Raw genomic sequence first — 22,120 nt, forward strand, 5'->3', positions numbered from 1 at the left:
GGCCCACCTCTCAGGAGATTCTTTCTGTTGGGCAACATTTAGAACCTCGACCACTCCTAGGTTTATTTTTCATAACATGGAACTAAATGATGATAGTTTGAAGAATTTTAAAGGGAATAAAAGAGCTACTGGAAACTATTTGCAGTGTTCATAAACTTTGTGAGACAGATAAAAATGCAAATTTGAAACTAACCCAAATGAACCAAAGTGATGAAAACAAGTCTTTTCTAAAACTGAATTCTAAGGGGATGTAAAAGGCACAGATTCATATCATGGAAACTTAGAAAACTGTAAGAAATAAAGAGCACATAAATAAAAAGGGAGCTGATGCTAAGAAGAATCTTCTGGAAAATGGCTTAAAGCCCATTAATGGCCCTGAAGCCAGAGGCCTCCTGTCCTACGTCTGCACCCTCCTACCCCAATCCTGCACTCTTTCTTTGCTGTAGACAGACATCTGTTAGTTGGCCGTTTATATAACCTCTTTTGTACTTGAGTTTTTGCCTTATTCCTTCACCCCATGGCAGTGCATTCTGGAAGTTTACCACACACTGGGGAAAACAAGCTCTTGCTTTCGTTTGTCTGAAATCCAACACAGGAGGCTTGTGTTAGGATTGGGAGTGAGTGACTGGGCCCGTAACCCCCATCTTGTGTTATGAGTCATAGACTGTGGTCATGTTCCCTTCCAGCCTTTATTTTCTGGACAGTCACCATGTGTTAGGTGCATCCTCCATAGATGGCCACTCACTCCTCGACTGGCCTCCCGGCTGGTGGCTTCTCAGAAGACAAGGGTCTGGAATGGAGGACTGCCTTCCCTCTCTGCGCTGGCCGACTCTGGAGGACGCTGGTGGGATGGCGCTGGGCAAAAGGTCAGCTCTGCCTCGCATAGTGTTCACACTCTGAGGAGCAGGAACTCCCAGGATGGCCCTGGCTGCACTGGAAACCAAGGCCTCAGCACCTAATCACAGCGGCATCTCCCCCATGATGGCGACAGGCGACCTTTCCATCCATTCCTGGGCAGCCTGGCGAGCCCAGCTGCTAACTGTCCTGCCGGTTTCCCATTTCATACCGTGCCACGTGTGAACGTAGAGATGTCACTGGGTGCTCTCCTCATAAGAACATAGGAAAATTTGATCCCTGGGTCAGCCACGGCCCCTTCCTGGACAGCTCTCTCCCAAGACCCTGCAGCTTGCCCGCACAGACTGCTGGACCCGCTTTTGGTCGGGATCTGGAGTTCTGGAGATCAGGGGCCAGCAACCACCTTCGACGTGGATGTTCACATGATGATTCCTGGCGTGAGGGCACCGATACACCCAGTCCATATTGTGCCTTGATTCTCATATCCATCATAGAAAACAGTGATTAGAAATAAAGGTGCAGGATAAGGTGTACTCGGAAGGGGAGGATGCCCACCTGTGTGCCCGCTCGCCCCACCCCTTCCAGGGTCCTCACGGCCCCTCATCCTCGCTGGGTGGCTGCAGGTGGGCGAAGCTCAGGAAGACCTGCTCCAGCGAGATCTGGCTCACAGAATAGTCGTCCACTCCATACTTCTCTTTGGCCTTCTCCAGGATACCAAAGACCTTTGGGAAGCAGAAAAGCTGCTGTTCACAAGCTGAGGGCCCTGCTGCTTGGCTGGTCTGGGAGTCCTCTGGCCATAAGGGGTGGTATGGCCCCCAAGATCCTACTCCTGCACAGTCCAGCCCCTAAAGCACTCGCAGGGAGTCAGCTGTACAGGGTGAGCCGAGCTCCAAGAGAGAGGAGGTAGGCTGTGCTCAGTGAGCCAGGTTTCCCCTGGACTCTTTCCAGCTCAGAGGCAAGCTGTATTCCCTCTCTGAACCAGTTTCCTCTTTTGCACCAAATTTTTTCCAACTCAAATATTTTGGGTATAAAACCCCAAACCTAGCGGATATTAGGGTGAGTGTTAGAGCAGAAACTGTAAGTGATTCCTCCTTGGAAAGATCCTGGAATCACCACTAGAGGGAACTTCCTCAGCCCCAGCTGGGGCCTGGTGGGGCCCATGCTCACCTTTGCCCAGCTGAGGTCATCACCAGGCAGGTGATAATGGACCATCCCTTGGTGCTCATCTTCCAGGATGCTGCCTGCACAAAAGAGAGACCTTATCCCCATGAGGGCTGGGTTAGAGGGCCAGGGGAGGGCAGCCTGGGCCCACGAAATCATGGTCCTCATCCCAGAGGTCAGGGATGTGGGACTTGGTAGGGGCAAGGCTCGGATGCAGCCTCACACACCTGGGAAGGTCAGGTCCACGAAAGCCTTGAACTCCTCCAGTGCCTCCTGCTGCCCATCGCTCCGGACCTTGGCCCGTAAGGAGTAGCCGCTGCCAAACTTGCTCTTGAGGTGTTGCGGGCTGCCCAGGCACTTGAACTGACCTTGCACCATGATGGCCAGCCGGGTACACAGGGCCTCACATTCCTCCATGCTGGGAAAAGGGGGTGGAAGGCCTGACATAGAGCTGGGGGACGCTAACACCTGCCCTCCATGTCAAAGGCTAGTGCAGACGGGAAGATGTCAATGCCCAGATCAGGCTGTTCCTGACTCCTATGCTCAGATTGTGGCCCACCTGGCATAGCCTGGGCTTCTTCTCACAGAGTCTACACTAGCTTTCTATCCAGCCCCTCCCAGCCCATCCCTCCAACAGCCCCCATTACCGCTCTTCCACTGATCCAGAGTCCCCAGCGCTACCTATGGGAGGTGATGACACTGCCTATGGGAGGTGATGATGCTACCTGTGGGAGGTGATGACGATGGCCTTGCCGGATTCTCGAGCCCTCGCCACGGTGTCCCAGAGCAGGCGCCGGGCTACAGGGTCCATGCCAGTGGATGGCTCATCCAGGAAGATGACCGCAGGCTCTCCAAGCAGGGCAATGCCAGTGCTCAGCTTCCGCTTGTTGCCACCACTGGGGCAAAGAGGGTACAGGAGGGGGCAAGGCTGATCATTAGCATGGGATCCCCGGGTCCCAGCAGAGGACAAAGAGGACCCAGTGACCACAGAATGCTCCAGGAGAAGAGGAATGAGGGAGTGTGCCTGAAAAGCCCATCTCATAGTGCTGGAGGCCTCAGGGAAAACTGTGCCCAGGGGGCCAGTCCATGCCCCCACATAGAGCAGTAACATCATCTGTCTGCACCTAAGGGGACCTGACATCACCTGCGGCTGGCCTTGCCTCCAAGCCAGGGAATGGCAGGGCAGCCCCTGTCACCTGGGGTTCTGGCTCCTAACCCGTGTGGCAGTCCCCAGCTCTGTGGTAAGGGAGACCCTGACTCCCCCCTGGAAAGACCCATGGATCATCAGGTCATGAGGGGGCAGGGGCAGGGGCTGGGGCTGGGGCGCACCTGTAAGTCCTGACCAGCTTGTTGGCATGCGGCTCCAGGAGCAGGCCCCGAAGCGTGTTCTCCACGCAGGCATTGATATGGTGCTCGGGAATGCCCCGGAGCCGGGCGTACATGATCAACGTCTCCCGGCCCGTCATGTGGTCCAGCAGGGCATCAAACTGGGGGCAGTAGCCGATCCGCTGCCGCACCTGGGGTTGGCACACAGCCGGGGAGGCAGCAGGTCAGAGGGGGGCACCTCTGGGTTTCTTCTGGCCGATCTGTCCAGGGTGGTCCATGAGCTGGTGCACGGGCCGGAAGCCGCGGCTCTCCAAGCGGCACCTCAGCAGGACACAGGAGGGGCTTGCCTGGCTCAGGGAGCCCTTGGCAGCCACACTGCCCCACAACGAGGGGTCAGAGGTGGGCCAGAGCCTCGTCCACTATGGGTAGTGTGGTGCGGGTTAGTACAAGAATGTACTGATTATACAAAGTGATTACCACGGGCAAATATCTGCTGGTGTATCACCCACTCATTCATTCATCAGATGCTTAACAAAGATCTAATGTGTGCTAGAACATTTCTTTCTCCCTCTAATGAAAGAGGTTTGCTGACCACACCTTCGGGGCGGGGCATCGCCTGGTCAGATGGCCATGGCCAGCTGAGCCAGAGCGCTGCACAGCCTCCACCATCTCCCCACTGACTTTGGCAGCTGGCAGGGGACAGGTGAGCCTGGGGTCTGTGGATTCCAGAGACGGGGTTTCTTTCCTTTACACTCCTTGGTGTTCTTAGGCTTCTATTATCTGTGTTTAATCCCTCCGGGAAAATTTTTAGCTATTACCTTGTCAGTGATTACCTTTCCCTCATTCTCTCCTTTCCTGCTGGAACTCAGACTAAGTGTATTTAGGATTTCTCACCCTTTCCTCCATTTTCCAGATCACAGGTATCGTTTTCTCTTTCTTTCATATATTTTCAGTCTTGTTTATTTCTTTAACCACAGTAAACACAGCTGTTTCATAATCTGGGTCTGGTGGCTGCAGATCTCAAGTGGTGGGCTTGCTTCTCCTGCGGGGCATTGTGTCTGCAGGTCCTAGTCACGGGGCCTGTCTCCTTTGTTTAGTTGTGTGCTGCTCATAGGCCTTGAAACACTATTTGGGGGGTTATTCAAGGCCTAGGATGAACACCTTCCTCCAGAGATGTGCTGTGGTCTGGCCCCTGTTGCCAGTTCAGAAGACGTGGTCGCTCCCAGGCACAGGCTCTTTTCTCTGTTCCTTTTCTCGTTCTGCTCAGTGCACAGGGACCCTTCCACATAATCCCAGGGGTGGGGACACAGGAAGGTGGCCTGGTTCATCCTTCCCCTAAGGGGGAGCCTTTTCCGCTCAGCCCCATGGGGAGAAAGTCTACTATTCCACCCCCCACTATGGGGGCCCTGGGCCTTTGTGTCTGCCCTCTTCACTCAGCAAGACCCCTAAACCCACATCCATTGCGTGGAACACAGCGGCCCTCTGTGTCTCTCAGAGCGCCCGGATTTAAGCCAGAGCTCCTCACCATGCTGTGTGCTCTCCCTTCTCTTACTGATATGATTTGTCACTGACGTTTTATCCAGATTTTGGTGCTTGGTGGGATGCCTGGTCTGAACAGCCCAGGGCACTATAATTGTAAATCTACGTGCACAGACTGGAGAGGGCCTGTTCTTTTGAGTGGGGTGGTGTGCTGTGAGCACCAAGACCCCCAAAGTCCAGAGAAGCAGGTTCTCTGGGAGGTATCCAGTCTTGGCCCCCCAGCCAGGCCTGGGCCCTTCCGCCAAGGGGCCCCTTATCTTCCTGTCCTCTCTCTACTCCCCCCCATCGCTGGCTTAGCTCTGCCCTAGGTCACTGCCTCGTCCTGGTGTCCCCTTGTGAGCCAGAGACAAACCGCATCCCTGCCTCCAGGGTGCCCCTCTTCCTGCCTCCCTGGTGGCACCCACCTTCCCGATGTCTGAGCTGATGCTGTGGCCCCCAACGAATGCATCCCCAGAAGTGATGGGCTCCTCCCCAGTCAGCATTTTGAAAGTGGTGGTTTTCCCAGCTCCGTTGAAACCCAGCAGGCCGAAGCACTCCCCTTTCTGGACTGCAAGGGAGATCTTGTCCACGGCGAGGAGGGGCGCCCGCTGCTCGTACACCTGTGGGGTGTCCGGGAGAAATCATGGCCATGGGGAGGGCGGGAGCTAGCTTCTGGGTAGCCGGGCAGTGGGGGCAGACCGGGGGCCTGTGTTGGGTAGCTGCCTTACCTTGCAGAGCTCCTTGATGACCAGAGGCGTGTCCAGTGGGGAGTCCAGGCTTGGGGTCAGGATTCGGTTCCTCTCATCTACCACATCCTGGTCCTCAGGAAGCGCTGACGGCCGTGTGTACACTTCCATCTAATTATTCCGGAAAAGGACCGCACGGGTGAGCTCCAGCCCGAGGGGTCCTTTTCTGTGGGAGAAGGGGCTGAGGTCTCTGAGACAGTCCACCCAGCCCAGCCCACATGTGCAGACTCAGGCCTTTCACCAGGAGAACTGGGGGGCCGTAGGGCTGACATTAATACTGCTTGAAGAACAAGGATGGCGCAGGACTCATGGAGGGAGAAAACCATGAAACTCCGCTGAGGGATGTGAGATTTTAATACGTGGACAGAAACTCCTCTTAGAGAAGTCCTAATATTTGAGAGAAGCCAATTTGCCCTGGGTTAATCTGTGCATCCAATGTGGTCTCAGCAGCTTTTGTTTATGAAATGGGGTGTATGTGACAAACAGAAGGGCGCCTGGCAGCATTGCCTCTGTTGAGACCAAGGACCTAAAGGCCGCAGGAGGACCTTGACCCTCTCCCAGGCCTGGCCACTGAGACCCTCCCTGTGTGCTGGCCTCCGTGGGAGACCTGCCTGGTGCAGGGTTGCAGGAGCCACTCACCAGTGCCCGCCGCCTCCAAAGGGCACAGAGGCAGGTCTTCAGCCTCCACAGCAAGTCGGTCTCAATGAGGAAGAGCAGGGTGAGGTAGGCAAACCCTGAGGTGGCCAAGGAAATCACGAACCTGCCAACCCCTGGGGTGCTCCACGCATAGAAGTTCTCCTGGTACTGGATGTCTGTGAGGGCAAGGGAGAGGGCGCTGTACAGTGTCCCCTAGAACCCTTCCTCCTCCACTGGGTGCCAGCCTGAGTCCCTCTCTCTAGGCCCACTAGGCACCTGCACCCCAGCCCTCTACACGGAGACTGCGAAGGCGGAGGATCTGTTAGTTTTCTGGGGGTGTGCTCCGTGTTGTCACTGCCACACAGGAGCCCTAAACACTTCCTGCATTTTGGGTGGTTTCACTTTGCTAGGGGTACTTATGACAAGTGACCGCGTCATACCCCACTCACTCACTCACATACTCGCTTCCTCGCTCAGGGACTGCACTGAGATGTAAGGACAGGTAAGATGTGCCGCCCTCCCTTTCAGTCGGTCCTATGAAGTAAGGCAGTGGCAGGAATAAGCAGAGAGTGAGGCTGCCAGGGGGTGCGTGGGGCTCTGCAGACGTGACAGCCGAGCTGCCTGCTGAAGACTGTGCCAGGCACAGAAAGACATGTCCATGTCCTAACCCCCAAAACCTGTGAATGACCTTCCTTAGAAATGGGGTCTTTGCAGATGTAATTGGCTAAGGGTCTCAAGGTAAGATCCTGGATTTAGGATGGGCCCTAAATCCAATGACAAATGTCTTTACAAGAGGATGGAGAGGAAGGTTTGTGATACAAAGACACACGGAGGTGAAGGCCACGTAAAGACAGAGATGGACACTGGACTGACACTGCCCCATGAGCCAAGGAATGCCAGGGAGCCAGAAAAAGGCGGCAGGGTGGTAGGCATGGGCGGGATGAGGTGGGAGCTGTTCCCGGAAGCAGGGGACTGCCCATTGTGTCTGAGAGCTGCAGAGGCAGCAAGGGGTACCCAGCCCGGTTGTGGGTGGGCTGGGGGTGGGAGAGGCGGCCCAGGAGAGGGACCACCTGGGCTGCCCTTACAGGGAATTAGGGTGGGCCAGGCAGGAAGGAGAAATTGCACATCGTTGTGGTGTGTGTTGGGGACACACACACATCTTCTGAAGGCCTTTCTTGTGTTCACGCCCGAGGTATCTCAGTGCTGGGACCAGGGACCTGCCCTGACACATTATGGGCCCCCAAGCCTCCCTAGAGGACCCCGTTTTCAGGAACGAGGCTCCTGGGGATGCCCTGGCTGGTCCCAGGGAGAGAGCTGAGAGGAAGGGGCTGCCCACTGGGGCCTGACACTCACTGTATTTCCTGCAGTAGTGGGCAGCCACCTCAGAGGAGGTGCAGTACCTCCTGGTCTCGTAGTTCTCATAGAAGCTGCTGACCGCCATCCCCAGACAGTGGTTGGGCAGCACCAGGAACACACGGTCCAGGGTTCTAGAAAGTTCTTCTAACTTTACGGCTGTGGGGGGAAGGCACAGATCAGTTAGCACTGGAGGATACACCACACTTGCCCCCAAGGACAGATCAAATCAGGGAAGGCAGGTTCCCAAAGTTCCCTATGCAGTGTTTGTGGGCCAGGGCACCCATCTGGGCACCAGGCTTCCTGGGACAGACCCTACCAGGGGGTGGCCCACCAGCTCTGCCAAAACCGCAAGGGAGAGGTGCTGCCAAAGCATGGTCTGGCCCAGTGCCCGCATTGGTGCCAACCACCCCGCTACTCCCCCAACCCCCTGCATTGTGGTAGAGGCTCTGAGAGTGCCCAGGCTGCCCGGAATGTTGGGGGGACTCTCTAGGCTCCCACCTGGGATGCGCATGATGGTGACCATGAGGAAGGTGGCGACGCCTGACAGGATGTTGAATGTAGTCAGCCTCGTGTAGGCAGTCGCTGCCCCCGAGAAAAAGAAGTTCATCAGGTACATGAGCGGGATGATGGCCCAGCCGTAGAGCACGAGCAGCAGCAGGGCGTCGGCCATGTGGCCATCCTGCGTGAAGGCGTGCACGTCGAAGGCTTTGAACACCACCTGCAGCAGCAGAGAGGGCAGCTTGGCAAGCCAGCTGAGCAACGCAGGAGCCCAGGCCCATCGTGGTGGCTTTCAGCCCTAGGACCCTCCCTGATGAGGTTCACCCTTCTTCCTTTTGCTATTATCAGGGTGCTGCCTACCAATCGGGGACAGGGGCTGGGGGCATGGAGACTGACCAAGAAGGCTGCCTGACATTCCCAGGTATCCTACTGGACCCGGGGCCAAGCTACCAGCGTGGACCCCGGGCTGGCTGCGGTCTGCGCGGGGGCCCCAAGGCAAGCCCCCTGGACATGCAGGGAAGGGTTCCAGCACCAGCTGTGGCCCTCACCAGCAGCAGCAGAGCGGGGATGAGGAAAGAGATGAGGTCCCACAGCAGAGCCGAGAGCCAGAAAGTGGCCACGTGGACTCCGCTCACAAACTGGACGTGCTTGGCTTGGACGGCCCTCTCGCTGACTGCCAGGATGGAAAATGTACTGGCCAGGAAGGCCATGGCGAAGAGCAAGTTGAGGGCGATGTCAAATCCCTTTCGGCCCCTGCGGGGGATTGCGGGGAGGACAGGGCAGGTCACGGACTGAGCACAGTGTGTCTGGGCAGCTGGAGAATTGGGTCCTTGGTCACTACCATTCAAAGCATGTGATACAGTGGCCCAGCCACAAAAGCGGGTTAAGAGAATGCTAAAGCTGGGGGGAGTCTCAGCATTAGGAAAATCCCACCCCCGAGAACAGATCCTCTTCTGGACTTCCTGTCCCCAGTGATGGCAGTGCCACTCTCCCAGTTGCCTTCAATCTGTCTCCTATGCTGCCCAATCCCCAGACACTCGGGCATCGCTCTGCCTTTCTCACATCTGAGAGTCCTCTGCCTGGTTCTCTCTGTTCTGCCCTCATTAGACCCCCATCTTTGGGTGCCTTCATTGCTGCAGCAGCTCACCCCTCCCCCAACTCAAGTGCATTCTACATTCTATATTCAGTTGCCAGCAACACCTTCTAGAAACTGGTTTTGATGGCATTATTCTGTTGCTTAGAAACCTCCTGACCATTTCAATAAATGTTACTGAGACAACTGGGTATTATATTACCAAAATAGGGGAATGCAGTACTGACACATGCTACAACATGGATGAACCTTGAGAGCGAAAGAAGCCAGTCACAAAAGGCCACATGTTATATGATTCCATTCATACGAAATGCCCAAAACAGGCAAATCCATGGAGACAGAAAGTAGACTAGTGGCTGCTTAGAGATGGGGGAAAGAAAATGGAGAATGACTGCCAGTGGTCACAAGGTGTCGTTTGGGGGTGATAAAACGTTCAATAAAATTATACTGTGGTCCAACAAGTACATGGAAAGATGCTTAACATCCCTGATCATCAGGGAAATGCAAATCAAAGTGACAATGAGATATCACCTCATACCTGTTTGAATGGCTGTTATAAAAAAGACAAGAAATAACATGTGTTGGTGAGAATGTGGATTAAAGGGAACCCCTGTGCACTGTTGATGGGAATGTAAATTGATGCAGCCACTATGGAAAACAGTGTGAAGGTTCCTTAAAAAATTAAAAATAGAACCACAATACAATCCAGCAATTCCACTGGGTATTTGTACAAAGGAATCGAAAACACTAACTCGAAAAGACACCTGCAGCCCCATGTTCATAGCAGCATTATTTACAATAGCCAAGACATGAAAACAACCTAAATGTCCATTAATGGATGAATGAATAAAGAAAATGTGGTGTGTGTACACACACACACACACACACACACACACACACACACACACACAGAGGAATATTATTCAGCCATAACAAAGAAAGAAATTCTGCCATTTGCGACCATATAAATAGACCTTGAGGGCATTATGCTAAGTGAAATAAGTCAGACAGAGAAAGACAAATATGGTAGGATCTCACATGTGGAATCTAAACAAACAAACAAACAAAAAACCCAAAACAAAGCTCACAGATACAGAGAACAGATTGGTGGTTGCAGATACGGGGAGTGAGCAAAATGGGTGAAGGGGTCAAAAGGTACAAACTTCCAGTTATAAAATATAGAAGTTATGGGGATATAATGTACAACATGATTACTGCAGTTAATAACACTGTATTACATATTTCAAAGCTTCTGAGAGTAAATCTTAAAAGTTCTCATCACACACACACAAAATTGTAGCTATGTATGGAGATGGATATTAACTGGACTTATTATGATGATCATTTTGCAACACATACATAAATCATTATGTTCTACACCTGAAACTAATATGTTGTATGTCAATTATCTTTAAAAAATTATACTGTGGTGATGGCTCCAGAACTCTGTGAATATACTCACAACCACACAGTTGTATATTAAACACGGGGATTGTCTGGCAGGTGAATTACATCTAAGCTGTTAAAACTTCCTGCCGCCTGATCCACTAACATACTAAGCCAGAACCTCCCAAGCCTGACCTCTGGGTCTCTTAGTCTGGAACCCACCAGGAGGCAGCTGCCACTTTTCGATGCCCCCAGCACAGCCCCTGCCTGCAGCTGCTGATGACCCTGCCCAGGTCTGAAGGCCCCAGAAGCTCCTCTCTCCCTGATGTCTTAGTCAAAGGGACGCCCCTCCCCAGCATTTTGTGTATCATTTCAAAGCCCTGCCGTCTGCTCCATTGCGAGTATGTATCTTTGTGCTTGTCTTTTTCTTGCATAGCAAGGAGAGGAAACAACTGCCACTGTGTCTCAGCTTTGGGGGTAAGGATGGCAGGTAGCAGAGGGGAAAGAAGACATGGTAAAGCCCAGGGCACAGTCTAGAATGGGGGGGGGGTGGAGACGAAACTGCCCCCCATTAATTAACTGCCTTAAAGTTGAGTGATTATTCTGAAATTAACTGATTTTTTTAGGGCTTTCTCTGATGGTTCCCCAAGTTTTGGGGGCTCTGTAACCGGGATGAGGGAGAGTCCTACACACCTGATAGCATGACAGGCCTGAGGAGAGAGATGCATCCTGGGCTCCCTGACTCGAGGCCACCAGGGGGCAAGGATACCTGATTGTTTCTTTCTGCTGGCCTTGCTCACACAGGCAGCCAGGCACTGCCCTGAGCATAAGTGTGTTCAGGGACCCCTGGGGTCAGTGACTGGCAAGAGGCAGGTGTAGATTTGGGAAGAGGGCACGGCCACCCCCAAATCCTCAGGAGCTCCCCGTGGGGACCGCAGTGTATGTGGGATCAAGTCTCATCAGCTTATCTGCTATCCAAGAAAAGGTTGAGTATGAAGAAGATATGGGGTGGGGATTCCCTGGCCAAGGACCGGAAGCTTCCTGAGGGCAGAAACTATGCTTTATCCACCTCCGCGGCCCTTAGTGTACCCAGCAGTGCCAAGCTGGTTAGTCCCGATGAATGGTCCTGACAGGAGGGGAAAGGGGCCTGACCTGATGGGGATGGGGTCCTGCCCAGGGTCGCGGGTGGCGGGGAAGTACACGTACTCGCTGAACTGATCCTTGGCAGCCTGCAGCGAGCTCCGGGGCTGGGGGTAGTTGGAGACTGTGAGGGAGGCCCGAGGGCCGCAGAGCATCTTGAACAAGAGGTTGTCCACGATGGCCAGCGCAGTGGCCGGGGAGTGGTATGCCTGGTTGTTGAACAGGGTGGTGACGACCGTCCGCTCACCGACATCTCTGAAGGACGCTGCCACCAGGCACCGCTCATTAAAGCCGCCCCCCTCCACCGAGGCCCTGAAAATCAGGAATTCTTCCAGGTCACCTGGGGGACAATGACAGAGTCAGCAGCAAGGATGTCTGGCCCCCACAGCCCACGCTTTGGGGAGGTCTGAAGGCCTGGAGGAGCTGTGGAAAGGACACGCTACGTTCCATACACAGAGACAGTCCATGGGCCATTCTACCCTGAACACATGCTCTGGCCTTGCCTCTCAGTTGTAAAATGGGGAGAGTGATGACACCTATACTGCGGGATTAGTGAGGGGACAAGTCAGTGAATCCTAGTAATGACAGTTATAATGGCTTCTGTCAAGGGCTGTTGTCATTACATAAGGAAAAAGGTGAGATGTTCTTAAATACAGTGTAATAAAACCAGGGAGTAAGGTGGTCAGAACCAAAAGGCCCCACACTTGATAGGGGAGCTAACTTGACCTTCCAGATGGACTCAGGCCAGGATATCTGCAGCAGCGTCCTGAATCCCGCAGAGCCACTGTGCACCATGAGAGCCCCACAATCTTTGCACCAGGCTGGGTGACATCCAGAATACAAGGCTGGGGGAGGGGACACATGGGGATGACAAAAGGGGGCACCCACCACTGTCTCAGTAGGGCCAGTCAGGGTCACGGTCTCTGGCAGGGCTGCAGTGTTGCCTGTCCTAGGCTGCCCATACGTTCAGCTTTCTCTTAAAGAACAACCTAATTCCTGCCAAGATTCTGTGACCATTCAGTATGCTGAATCTCAGGTGCTGGCAAGGAAGCGAGAGGGGAGCAGTAAAAGGAGAAAACCTTCCAGCACAATCCATGTAACCAGAGCGCGGTGCCTATTCTAAACCCAGAGCAATGTTCAGCTGCCACTGCCCGGGACGCCAGCTAGTTTTGGTTTTAGGACGTTGGAAGAAAATGCTGTGTCACAATAACGCGTATTGTGACCAGCCTAGCAAACAAAGAAAAGGCAACATAAAGATCACCAAAGTTTTTCATTTTGTTTGAATGGTCCTAAAAATATATGACTTCAGGAAATGACCACCTAGACAAAGGTTTAGTCCTAGAGATACTATCTTGTGTCTTCCTCTGACTCAGTACAATAATTTTCTCCCCCTAGTGGAGGCCTGGCAATGTCTGGAGGCATGTTTGGTTCTCGTGACAGGGTTGCGGGGGAGTAGGAGTCCTACAGGGACAGGGCGGAGAAGAACTAATAATCCAAATGTCTGTAGCACCCCGGTCAAGAAGTTGGGCTCTGACAGCACAGCCCTGAGCCCCCAGGGATGCCCCTTACCCAACACTTCTCGAGGCTCCTGGCCCTCGGCCTGCAGCATGTCCTTCAAATGCTCCGCCAGCTGCTGGTCCAGCCGAGAAGTCCCAGGAACCGAGAAGGGCACAACGGTTCTGCCGTACTCGCCCAATGTCAGCTTCAGGATGGGGTCATCGAAGATCTCGGAGGAGTAGTTGATGGCCAGGAGGGCCAGGGTGATGCACGTGACAGGGACCAGGACCTGGGCCGCCACCATCTTCCACTCCCGCCAGCTGTACGCAGCCTTCTTCAGGAACATGGCCCAGAACTGCTGGCAGTGGAGGGTGAACTGTGGCAGAAAGGACAAGGTGACATGCTGCCACTCAGGAGCCAGCGTCTGACCAGCAGCGGGTGCGGTTTGCACATGAGCCTGGGGCCTTCGGCTGACAATTATGCCCTGGGGCCCCGAGCTTCTCACAGGTCTCAGTCAACGAGCTTCTCACAGGTCTCAGTCAACAGCACATAGGACATGTGTACATGTCCCTGCAGTTCCCAACGTGGACTCTGGGGGAGGAGGAGTCTCACAACAGGCAGGGCAGACACTGTTTCCTTGTAGCAGGACATCAGGGGCCCGGCTGCAAACCACAGGAGAGCTGAGGCCTCTGCCTCCCCGCTTCTCCTGGTAGGAGGACCCCAGCTGTGCTTGCAGATGGACAAACTCCCCCAGCTGCCCGTGTTCCTCAACCTCACCCCTTCACTGTCCTCTAAGTGTGGGGAGTGTCAGAGCTATGAGTCAGCCAACAGGGACAAGACCTTGGCTCTGCCACATGCTGGCCATGCAACCTTGGCCCAGGCTTCCGTTTCCTGTACATAAAATGGGGCCAGTATTGCCTAGACCTCATCAAATGCCGGCACATGCCAAGCTCTTGCGAAGGGAGCACTGTTAGCCTTATAAGCAAACATTCCTTCTTATTCGTGAGTGGCCAAGTTAGAACACGAAGAAGTTACAATTGCTCAATTAAAACGCTCCGAGTTTTCCTTCCCCTTGCCAACCATGGGAGCACGAGCTGTAATCTGCCCTCTTTCCAGCACACTGACCCTCTCGAAGCCCACATCTGCCCTCGTGGACCCTAATGCGTGAGGTTCAGGGGTCTCTCAGTCTTCCCGTGCTGGCAAGCCCCAGCCTGAGCACTCACCCCGGTGTTGAGCTTGACGACAGTACACTCCTCCTCGATCAGGGCGCCGATGCCGTCAGTTGGGTCCATCATCCCACACAGGTTGCTGTCCACTGCCCAGTCGCTTGCCCGCCTCTCATGCTGGTACTGCAAGGCAGGCAGCTGGATGGCCTGGATGTCCATGCTGGTGTCGACCAGCTTACCGACCCTGCACCAAGACATACGAGGCCTAATCAGAACTCGGCTCCCCAGGCAGACAGACGCTATTCCACCGAGAAGGGAAGCAGTGACAGAAAGAGGGCAACTGTCAGAGGCACTAAAGTAGAATGCCCTCAGCTTCCTAAGCTAATTTGTTAATTTGTTCATTCATCAATAAATACCTCCGAACACCAGCTAATGCAGCAGAGCAAAGTCCAGGAGACAGAGACAAGCAGACAGGGGCACTGCTAATGGGGATCCCAGTCTCACAGGGAGACTGGCCAAGGTCAGCATTTATGACCAGGGCTTTCCAGAGGGGCAGGAGGGGGCTTGGGGCATGATGTCTCACTGTGTTGACATTCACTGATTCTGTTGCTTGCCCTAAGCCGTGGGTCCTCAAGGACCTCACATTTTATTTTTGCATTTCTAGTTCTTAGCAGTGTTATCTGCCAAATACGCATTCAACAAATGTCTGATAAATGTGTCAATTGTCTCAAGTTCACCTGCAGTTCTGAGGGTCTAAATGCTAAATTTCACATCATTATTATGGTCGGAAGAGCGCTCCAGATTACTATCTAAACCTAAGAGGAGCTTGGCAAGCCTGTTGCTGCCATGGTGCTCCCGGGAGGGACCCCTGGGGAAGCGCACACACTGTCAACATGATTGGAGCACAGCTGTTCTGTGCCTTATGAACTGCTGCGCAAGTCAGGAATCTCACTGGGTTTGTGTAGATGTTAATATAACAGAATCACGATTTGAATTCAGGGTTCTGAGAGCCAGTTTATTGCCCTGCTCTCACCCCAGGCATATGTCCACTCTCAGGTGGGTATTCAAGGTGATAATCGAGGGGATTGCATTATCACTGTGCTTTAAAAATATTATCCACGGGCCGGCCGAGTGGCACGTTGGTTAAGAGCTGGCTTGGGACGCCAGCTCTGAGCAGCAGGGCCCCAGTTCAGATCCCACATGAGGGCCAGTGGCACTGCCCTCTACAGCTAACATGGTGGACAACAGCTCGACCTGGAGCTGGGCTGCCGTGAGTCGCAGGCGATGGTGTAGGCTGCAGTGGAGCTTTAGTGGGCTGCCATAAGCTACCGTGAGTGGCCGGCAGCCAGCGTGAGCGGCTGGCAGCAGGTGTGAGCTGCCAAGAGCTGCTGTGAGCGGCCGTCCAGAGGCCAACAATCGATCTGCCTCATCTGGGAAGAGCGCAATGATAACACCAACATGGGCCAGGGAAGCAACGTCCTTCACAACTAGACTGAAGAACAAAAGGACAGCAACTTGTCTGTTCCCCTCCCCCAATTCCCCAATGAAACTTTTAGGAAAAAATATATTATCCACATCACTGAGTCTTAGACTGATGAAAACACGTGTTTACTGACCGTAGGAAGACTTCCTCCATGGTGGTGACAGAGGCCCCAAAGCTGGCGATGCCCAGCTCCTTCTGCTTCTTCTCCAGTTTAGCAAAGAGACTTTCAAACCTGAAAAAAGACCCCGAGTGGTGAGTTGCTTCCCAGTGACTTTCCAGATAATTCGTTCCTAAATAATTACCTCCATGTAATATAAGGGAGGGGCAAAGCAAATAAACTTGAAATGCCATTTCAAAAAAAAAAAAAAGTGGGTTTTGTTCCCTGCTTCCCCCCACTCCCCATATAATATCTTGTGAGTAAGGCATTCTTTGATAGTCTACACATACATAAGATCACTAAACCAACCAAAATATTTATTTGATCATAGGGAAGGGAAAAACTTTCTAAGAAGAAGTCACAGGGAAAAGATGTGACCCATTACATGTAAAATATCCGCATGGGGAAAAAAAAAATCCCACAAAATTAGGCAGCAAGAAGTTGGAAAAAGTTGCAACAAAAATATTAATTAACAACACGGGTTTGAACTGCCTACGTCCACTTATACGCAGATTTTTTTTCAATAAATATGTACCAGTACTATGAATGGATTTTCTCTGCCTTATATTTTCTTAATAACATTTTATTTTCTTTGGGTTACCTTATTTTAAGAATACAGTATATGATACATATAACATACATAAATATGAGTTAATCAACTGTTTATGTTAATCACGTAAGGCTTCCAGTCAACAGTAGGCTATGAGTAGTTAAGTTTTTGAGGAGTCAAAAGTTGTACGCAGATTTTTGACTGCATGGGGGTTGGTGCTCCTACCCACCCATGTTGTTCTAGGGTCAGCTGTATATAAAACACTCTGATGAATAAATGAGCAAGATACATGAACACACAATATCTGGAAGAAGCAAGGCATAAAGGCCAGTAAGCCCTGAAAATGTTCAACCTCCTGCCAGCAAGAATGGAAGAAATACAAAATGCCAATCAAGCAAGTGTGTGCTTTTCACCCATCAGATACACAAATAATAATAAAAAAACCCCAAAAAACTTTACTCAAAGCTGGCAACTGTGGAGTAAAATGAATACTCTCTTATCATGCACACGGGGAAGCCAAACACACCACCTTTCTAGAAGGGAATTTGGCCCTATTTACCCACTATCAGGAATCTACTCAGGGCCGGCCAAGTGGCTCAGTTGGTTAAGAGCTCGCTCAAGAGTTTGAGCTCTGAGCAACAGCGGTTCGAGTCCAGCCCGAGCTGAGCAGCCGCTGAGCTGCCAACAGGTAGCAGGATGGCTCAGCTAAAAAAAAAAAAAAAAAAAAAAAAAAAAAAAAAAAAAAAAAAAAGGAATCTACTCTAGGGGGGGGGGGGAATCACTGGAGATCTTGACAAAGACTTTTCTAGAAGGATGTTCATTAGCATATATAATATATATATATATATATATATATATATATTGAAAACCATGAGCATGTGATAATAGAGCTGTTATATAAATTATGGTATATCTGAGTCAGGGAACACTATATGCAGTTATTAAAACCACATTACTCAATTGGGCTTGTAGCAAGATTAAATGTACTTTTAAGATTTATATCCCAAAGTTTCAGAATGTGAATTAAGTTTGGTTTTTACCTCCCCACACTGGTAGTCTGCCCCGTTTATGAGGCAGAATTTGTGTCCGTGACTCAGATTCTAAGGCCAAGGTGACATACAAATTCACATACAAGTTCCACAGAGAACTCTGGGAGGGCTGCTGTGCACGCTTCACTTAGTGTGACCAAAGCTCCCCTTTGATGAGTCAGACACTTTTCTGCTTCTCAGGTTCAAGTGACAGTTCTCCCAGCTCCGCTGCACAGGGAGGCCTGGCACCCTGGACCCAGCAAACAGATTCACCATGTGCTGACTGTCACTGGCCCGGGAGCTGAGAGATGCCCGCTGGCCAAGCATGACAGGTGCAGGGCAGGTGGCTAAGCATGGAGCCCTTAAGGCCCACTGAGCCTCCTTCTCAGATCTCTATCTGTGCACTCTCTCTGGGATGTGTACCTGTGCGTGCTTTCCTTGGGAAGAATGAATGACAGCTCTGCTCCAGCGCTGCTCTCCAGGGTGGCGTTGGGGACATGGTGGTGGACCAGCCGGGAGATGCCCTCGGGATTGCAGTGAGGCTCTTTCACCAGCGTCATGTGGTAGCCTGCGCCTGCAACACAGCAGAGCCCCACATGAGGCTCACGTCTCCTGGACCACCTGGGGCCCTTGGGCTATGGCCAGGGCAGGCTCATGGGAAAGGGGCTGGAGAGCAGGGGGCACCTGAGCCAGAATGAATGCATCTCAGAGCTCCTCAGGGCTGTCCTAAGGGTCTTGCCTCCTGCTCCCTAGCTGGGAAGTGATGCTGAAAAATTTGGGTGCTGAGTATAAGGAGGTGAAACCTGAGCCAGACTTTGGACTTCAGATCTCAGGGGCTGTGGGAGATACTGTCCCCAAGACCTGTTCTCCCCGCTTTCTCAATGGAACCCCAGGATGAAGGCCGCCCTCTCCAGCTTCCCCCAGCCTGATGGCGGCTATATCGGGTCACCACCTGCTTGACAGGGCTGTGCGCTGGCCAACAGAAACTGCAGAAGCAACTCCTGGGGTGTCTAAGGGGAGGGGTGCTTGTCTTCCCTCAAAGAGGCTCCTGATTCCACATGCGACCCACCAGCCCTGAACCGTGCTGCAGGCCGTGCTGGCTTGAGAGCTGAATATGGGCAAGCCTGCCTGGCTACTCTAAGGGCACTGGTGCTCTCGGACACCCTGGTGCTCAGCTGCTATTTCACTGGCCATGATTGACTGTCATTCTAACAAAACCAAGGCTATCTGCTCCACTCCCCTCATTGTTAATTCTCACAAGCTCCTCTGTCTGGGACCTCGGGTCTCCATCCAGAGATAGCAGACAGAAAGGCTTCTCCCTGTTTGATCTCAGGGACCCCTCATGAAAGTTACCAGTGGGCACTTTCTTCAGCACACTGGGTCGATGGCGCTGACCCCACACGGGAGGGAGGTTGGGCTGCCCGCCCTGCTTCCTGCCCTCTTTGACTCACCGTATTTCTGTTTGAGGAACAGCGATGATCCGCAGCACTGCAGCTCCCCCTTGGCCATGATGGCGATGCGGTCCCCCAGTAGGTCAGCCTCGTCCATGAAGTGGGTGGTCAGCAGGATGGTGCGGTCACTTTTCTGCTGCTGAAGAAGGTCCCAGATAGCCCTCCTTGAGATGGCATCCATGCCTGAGGTGGGCTCGTCCAGCATCAGCACCTGGAAGACAGAGGGACAGCCTTGGGACAATGGCAGGGTCACACCTAGGTGCAGGCTGGCTGTACTGTTGGACCCGTGTGGCTCAAGTTCCACAAAGCAGCCCCGGTACCGCCCTAGCCACACTGTCCATCCAGGGTGTCCAGGGCCGAGGTGCCTGGGCCACGGTGGCAGAGCCAGCAGCCAGTCCAGGCCGAGTGGGAGCTGGAGGGTAATGGCTCTGGGCGCTGCGGCCCCAAGTATGTCCACCGTGTGTGGGGGCCCTGACCCATGTCCCACTGCCCCTGACCTTGGAGCCTGCGATGAGGGCGATGCCGATGGATAGCTTGCGCTTCATCCCCCCACTCAGAAACCTGCACCGGGAGTCCCGCTTGTCCTCCAGACAGAGGATGTGCAGCATCTGTTTGACTTCCTCAGGGCACTTGTGGCGCGACAAGCCTTTCAGCTGCAACAGCAGGAGACACAGAGATGTGGCAGGGGCCTCTGGCACTCGTCCAGCAAGCCACTTAGCCTTGGCATTGTCTCATCCCGCCATGGGCTGGCCTCTGGTCCCAGCTGCCCGCTTGCCTCCCCTGCTCAAGGCGAGCGGAGGGCTCCTAGGAGGAGGTTTCTGTGCCGGGAGGCTAAGGGCTCAGTTGGCTGCCTCAGGAACCTGAGCACGCAGGCAGGCTCTAGAACAAGCATGACAACGACAATCTCTGAATCCTAACCCCTGCCAACTCACCTGAGCGTAGAAATACAGGTGCTCTGCGACTGTCAGGTTGTCAAACAGGACGTCGTGCTGCGGGCACAGGCCCAGGCTCCTCCGGATCTGAACCATGTCTTGTGAAATTTCATACCCGTTGATATATGCCCGCCCACTGGTTGGGGGGAAGAGACCTATGGTCAAGCAGAAGACCCCAGAGGGTTAGGTTTGGCTGAATATCCTGCCAATTTGCAAGGGGTGTCACGGCCTCACCAAGTCCACATGGTTTCACCGCATTTTACCCAAGGACCTGCCTGTGAGTGGGTGTGCCAGTCACCCCACTTGCCGTGGTGGCCATGTGGACCCTCACCTGTGAGCATGGAGAGGGTGGTAGTCTTCCCTGCGCCATTGTGGCCCAGCAGGACAGTGATCTGCCCCTCATACAGGTTCAGGTTCAGGTCTCTGACGGCTGTCTTGCCCTTGTTCCCCACTCTGAACACCTGGAGGAAAGGCAGAGGCCCCGCGGGAACTCATTCCACGGGTCCCGCCCACTCCCCCAGGGATACCCATTGAAGATTTTAAAGGAAACCATGCCCAGCGTCGCCAGACAGCACACAGAGAGGTGGAAAGTTCTGAGTAGAGTGCTGAGAAATTTGGGGGAGGCCATGTAGCCCCCCACTACTCTCTGGCCTCCTCCACCCCTAGTAAGTCCCAGGCATCCCCAATGTCTGGAATTGAAGGCACGTGAAGCCCAGGCATCACTGTGCAGCCAGCATAGCAGTGTTCACTACAAAGCTGCTGAGAGGTTAAGTCCAGGTGGTGGCATGTGTTGCAGATTTGATCCTGAGTCTCCACAGTGGGCCCTGGTGACACAGAGCCCGAGGGTTGGCCGGTGTCTGGAAGAGCCGGTCAGAGAGCAGCCCCAGGGATCCAGGAGGTAACAAGGCCTGGACAATGGTCACCAGGTCAGAGAGAGCCCTGGGCAAGGCCACAGGTCTCACCGCCTGTGATCCTGAAGTCCCTTGACCCTCCCCGTCCCCACAGGGTGTGGCACCTTGGACACATGCTTGATCTTGATCCCAGCCACCAGGTCCTCTGGCTCAGCTTCAAAGAACTCCGTCCTGAGCGCTTTCTCGGGGTCGTCGTCTTCTTCCTCTTTCCCTAAAACGGTCCTCGGGCGCCCGCACCAATACGAGGGCTAGGATGGAAATCAGATGGGTCTCAGAAGGCTGATTCTTGTTGATTCATTGTGTTTGTGACAGAGCAACAACTAACGACGGACATGCTAAACATGCACAGCAGCCGGCCCTCAGTCTCCCTAGACATGCCGTCCTCTGCAGAGGAGACTGCCACTTAGAGCCCCAAGGCTGGGTCAGGATCCAACGCAGCCCCTCACTCTCCTTCCCTGGGAAAGCGCTCAGCCTCAGCTTCCTAATCTGCCATATGACATAATGGCAACTCACAGGCTTATTGTTGTATCATATCAACTAAGATATGATGCCGAGGAAAAGAAAATGACACTTAATGTGGACAGGTTATTGAGTGTTCCAGTCCAGAATGACATTGGGGCAGAAAATGAAGAAGGCCCCCAACTCTATGCCCCCAACTCAGCTACATGGGAGCTTGAGAACTAAGCAAGGAGGAGCCAAAGGGCTGGGCTTCCCTGTCTAAAGAATGACCCTCCATCCTCTGTCTAGATGAGGATAACCTCCTGCCTTCTGTCTACTCAACCCTCTGTCCAGACGAGGACAACCACCTGCCTTCTGTCTAGGGGATGATCCTCTATCCTCTATCTAGGCAAGGACAACCCCCTGCCCTCTGTCTGGCCATTACAGTAACAGGCTGTGTGAGGGGTAAGGCTATAACTACAAACCACACATACTCCCCACCCTTGAGGGTAAGCTGTGGGCACAGGTGACACAAGGGTGTAGGCGGAGCCCCGGGAAAGGTAGGAACAGGGCCTTGGAAGAAGTGACCCCAGAAGTAAGGTGGAGAAGTCATTTAACCCACAGCTGTACTCCCAGTGAATTTCTAGTGCCTGGAATAGCTCTGGCACACCCTAACTCACTGATTTTAAGGGACACATTTCTTGTATTTCTGACTTTGTAAATCATACCGTGTCTTAGAAATCATAGAATGCCATAGTTTAACTATAGTTTTCTTTTTTAGTGATAAAGTAA

At 53.1% G+C, this 22,120-nt stretch overlaps 1 protein-coding gene across 5 annotated transcripts in view; it reads right to left on the reverse strand.

The window, feature by feature from the left end:
- Nucleotides 1-133: 133 nt before the first annotated feature.
- The window catches only part of ABCA3 (ATP binding cassette subfamily A member 3), a 47,353-nt gene continuing 25,366 nt past the window's right edge, over nucleotides 134-22,120 (reverse strand). For 4 of the 5 annotated variants that reach the window (XM_019648724.1, XM_019648721.1, XM_019648723.1 and 1 more), the window contains 21 exons: nucleotides 20,995-21,138; nucleotides 20,311-20,440; nucleotides 19,980-20,134; nucleotides 19,545-19,700; nucleotides 19,048-19,258; nucleotides 18,020-18,170; nucleotides 15,995-16,093; nucleotides 14,436-14,622; nucleotides 13,285-13,588; nucleotides 11,782-12,055; nucleotides 8,645-8,849; nucleotides 8,097-8,316; nucleotides 7,596-7,754; nucleotides 6,246-6,418; nucleotides 5,589-5,717; nucleotides 5,286-5,480; nucleotides 3,346-3,533; nucleotides 2,742-2,912; nucleotides 2,244-2,434; nucleotides 2,023-2,096; nucleotides 134-1,577 (listed from right to left, as the gene is read on the reverse strand). In XM_019648724.1, coding sequence (XP_019504269.1) covers nucleotides 1,446-1,577; nucleotides 2,023-2,096; nucleotides 2,244-2,434; nucleotides 2,742-2,912; nucleotides 3,346-3,533; nucleotides 5,286-5,480; nucleotides 5,589-5,717; nucleotides 6,246-6,418; nucleotides 7,596-7,754; nucleotides 8,097-8,316; nucleotides 8,645-8,849; nucleotides 11,782-12,055; nucleotides 13,285-13,588; nucleotides 14,436-14,622; nucleotides 15,995-16,093; nucleotides 18,020-18,170; nucleotides 19,048-19,258; nucleotides 19,545-19,700; nucleotides 19,980-20,134; nucleotides 20,311-20,440; nucleotides 20,995-21,138 — 3,648 coding nt within the window. In that variant the 3' untranslated portion in view covers nucleotides 134-1,445. The remainder of the gene's footprint in view (nucleotides 1,578-2,022; nucleotides 2,097-2,243; nucleotides 2,435-2,741; nucleotides 2,913-3,345; nucleotides 3,534-5,285; nucleotides 5,481-5,588; nucleotides 5,718-6,245; nucleotides 6,419-7,595; nucleotides 7,755-8,096; nucleotides 8,317-8,644; nucleotides 8,850-11,781; nucleotides 12,056-13,284; nucleotides 13,589-14,435; nucleotides 14,623-15,994; nucleotides 16,094-18,019; nucleotides 18,171-19,047; nucleotides 19,259-19,544; nucleotides 19,701-19,979; nucleotides 20,135-20,310; nucleotides 20,441-20,994; nucleotides 21,139-22,120) is intronic. The other variant, XM_019648725.1, reaches the window with a different exon arrangement.

This window comes from Hipposideros armiger, unplaced genomic scaffold (genome assembly GCF_001890085.2).
Source record: "Hipposideros armiger isolate ML-2016 unplaced genomic scaffold, ASM189008v1 scaffold_126, whole genome shotgun sequence".
Taxonomy (NCBI): domain Eukaryota; kingdom Metazoa; phylum Chordata; class Mammalia; order Chiroptera; family Hipposideridae; genus Hipposideros; species Hipposideros armiger.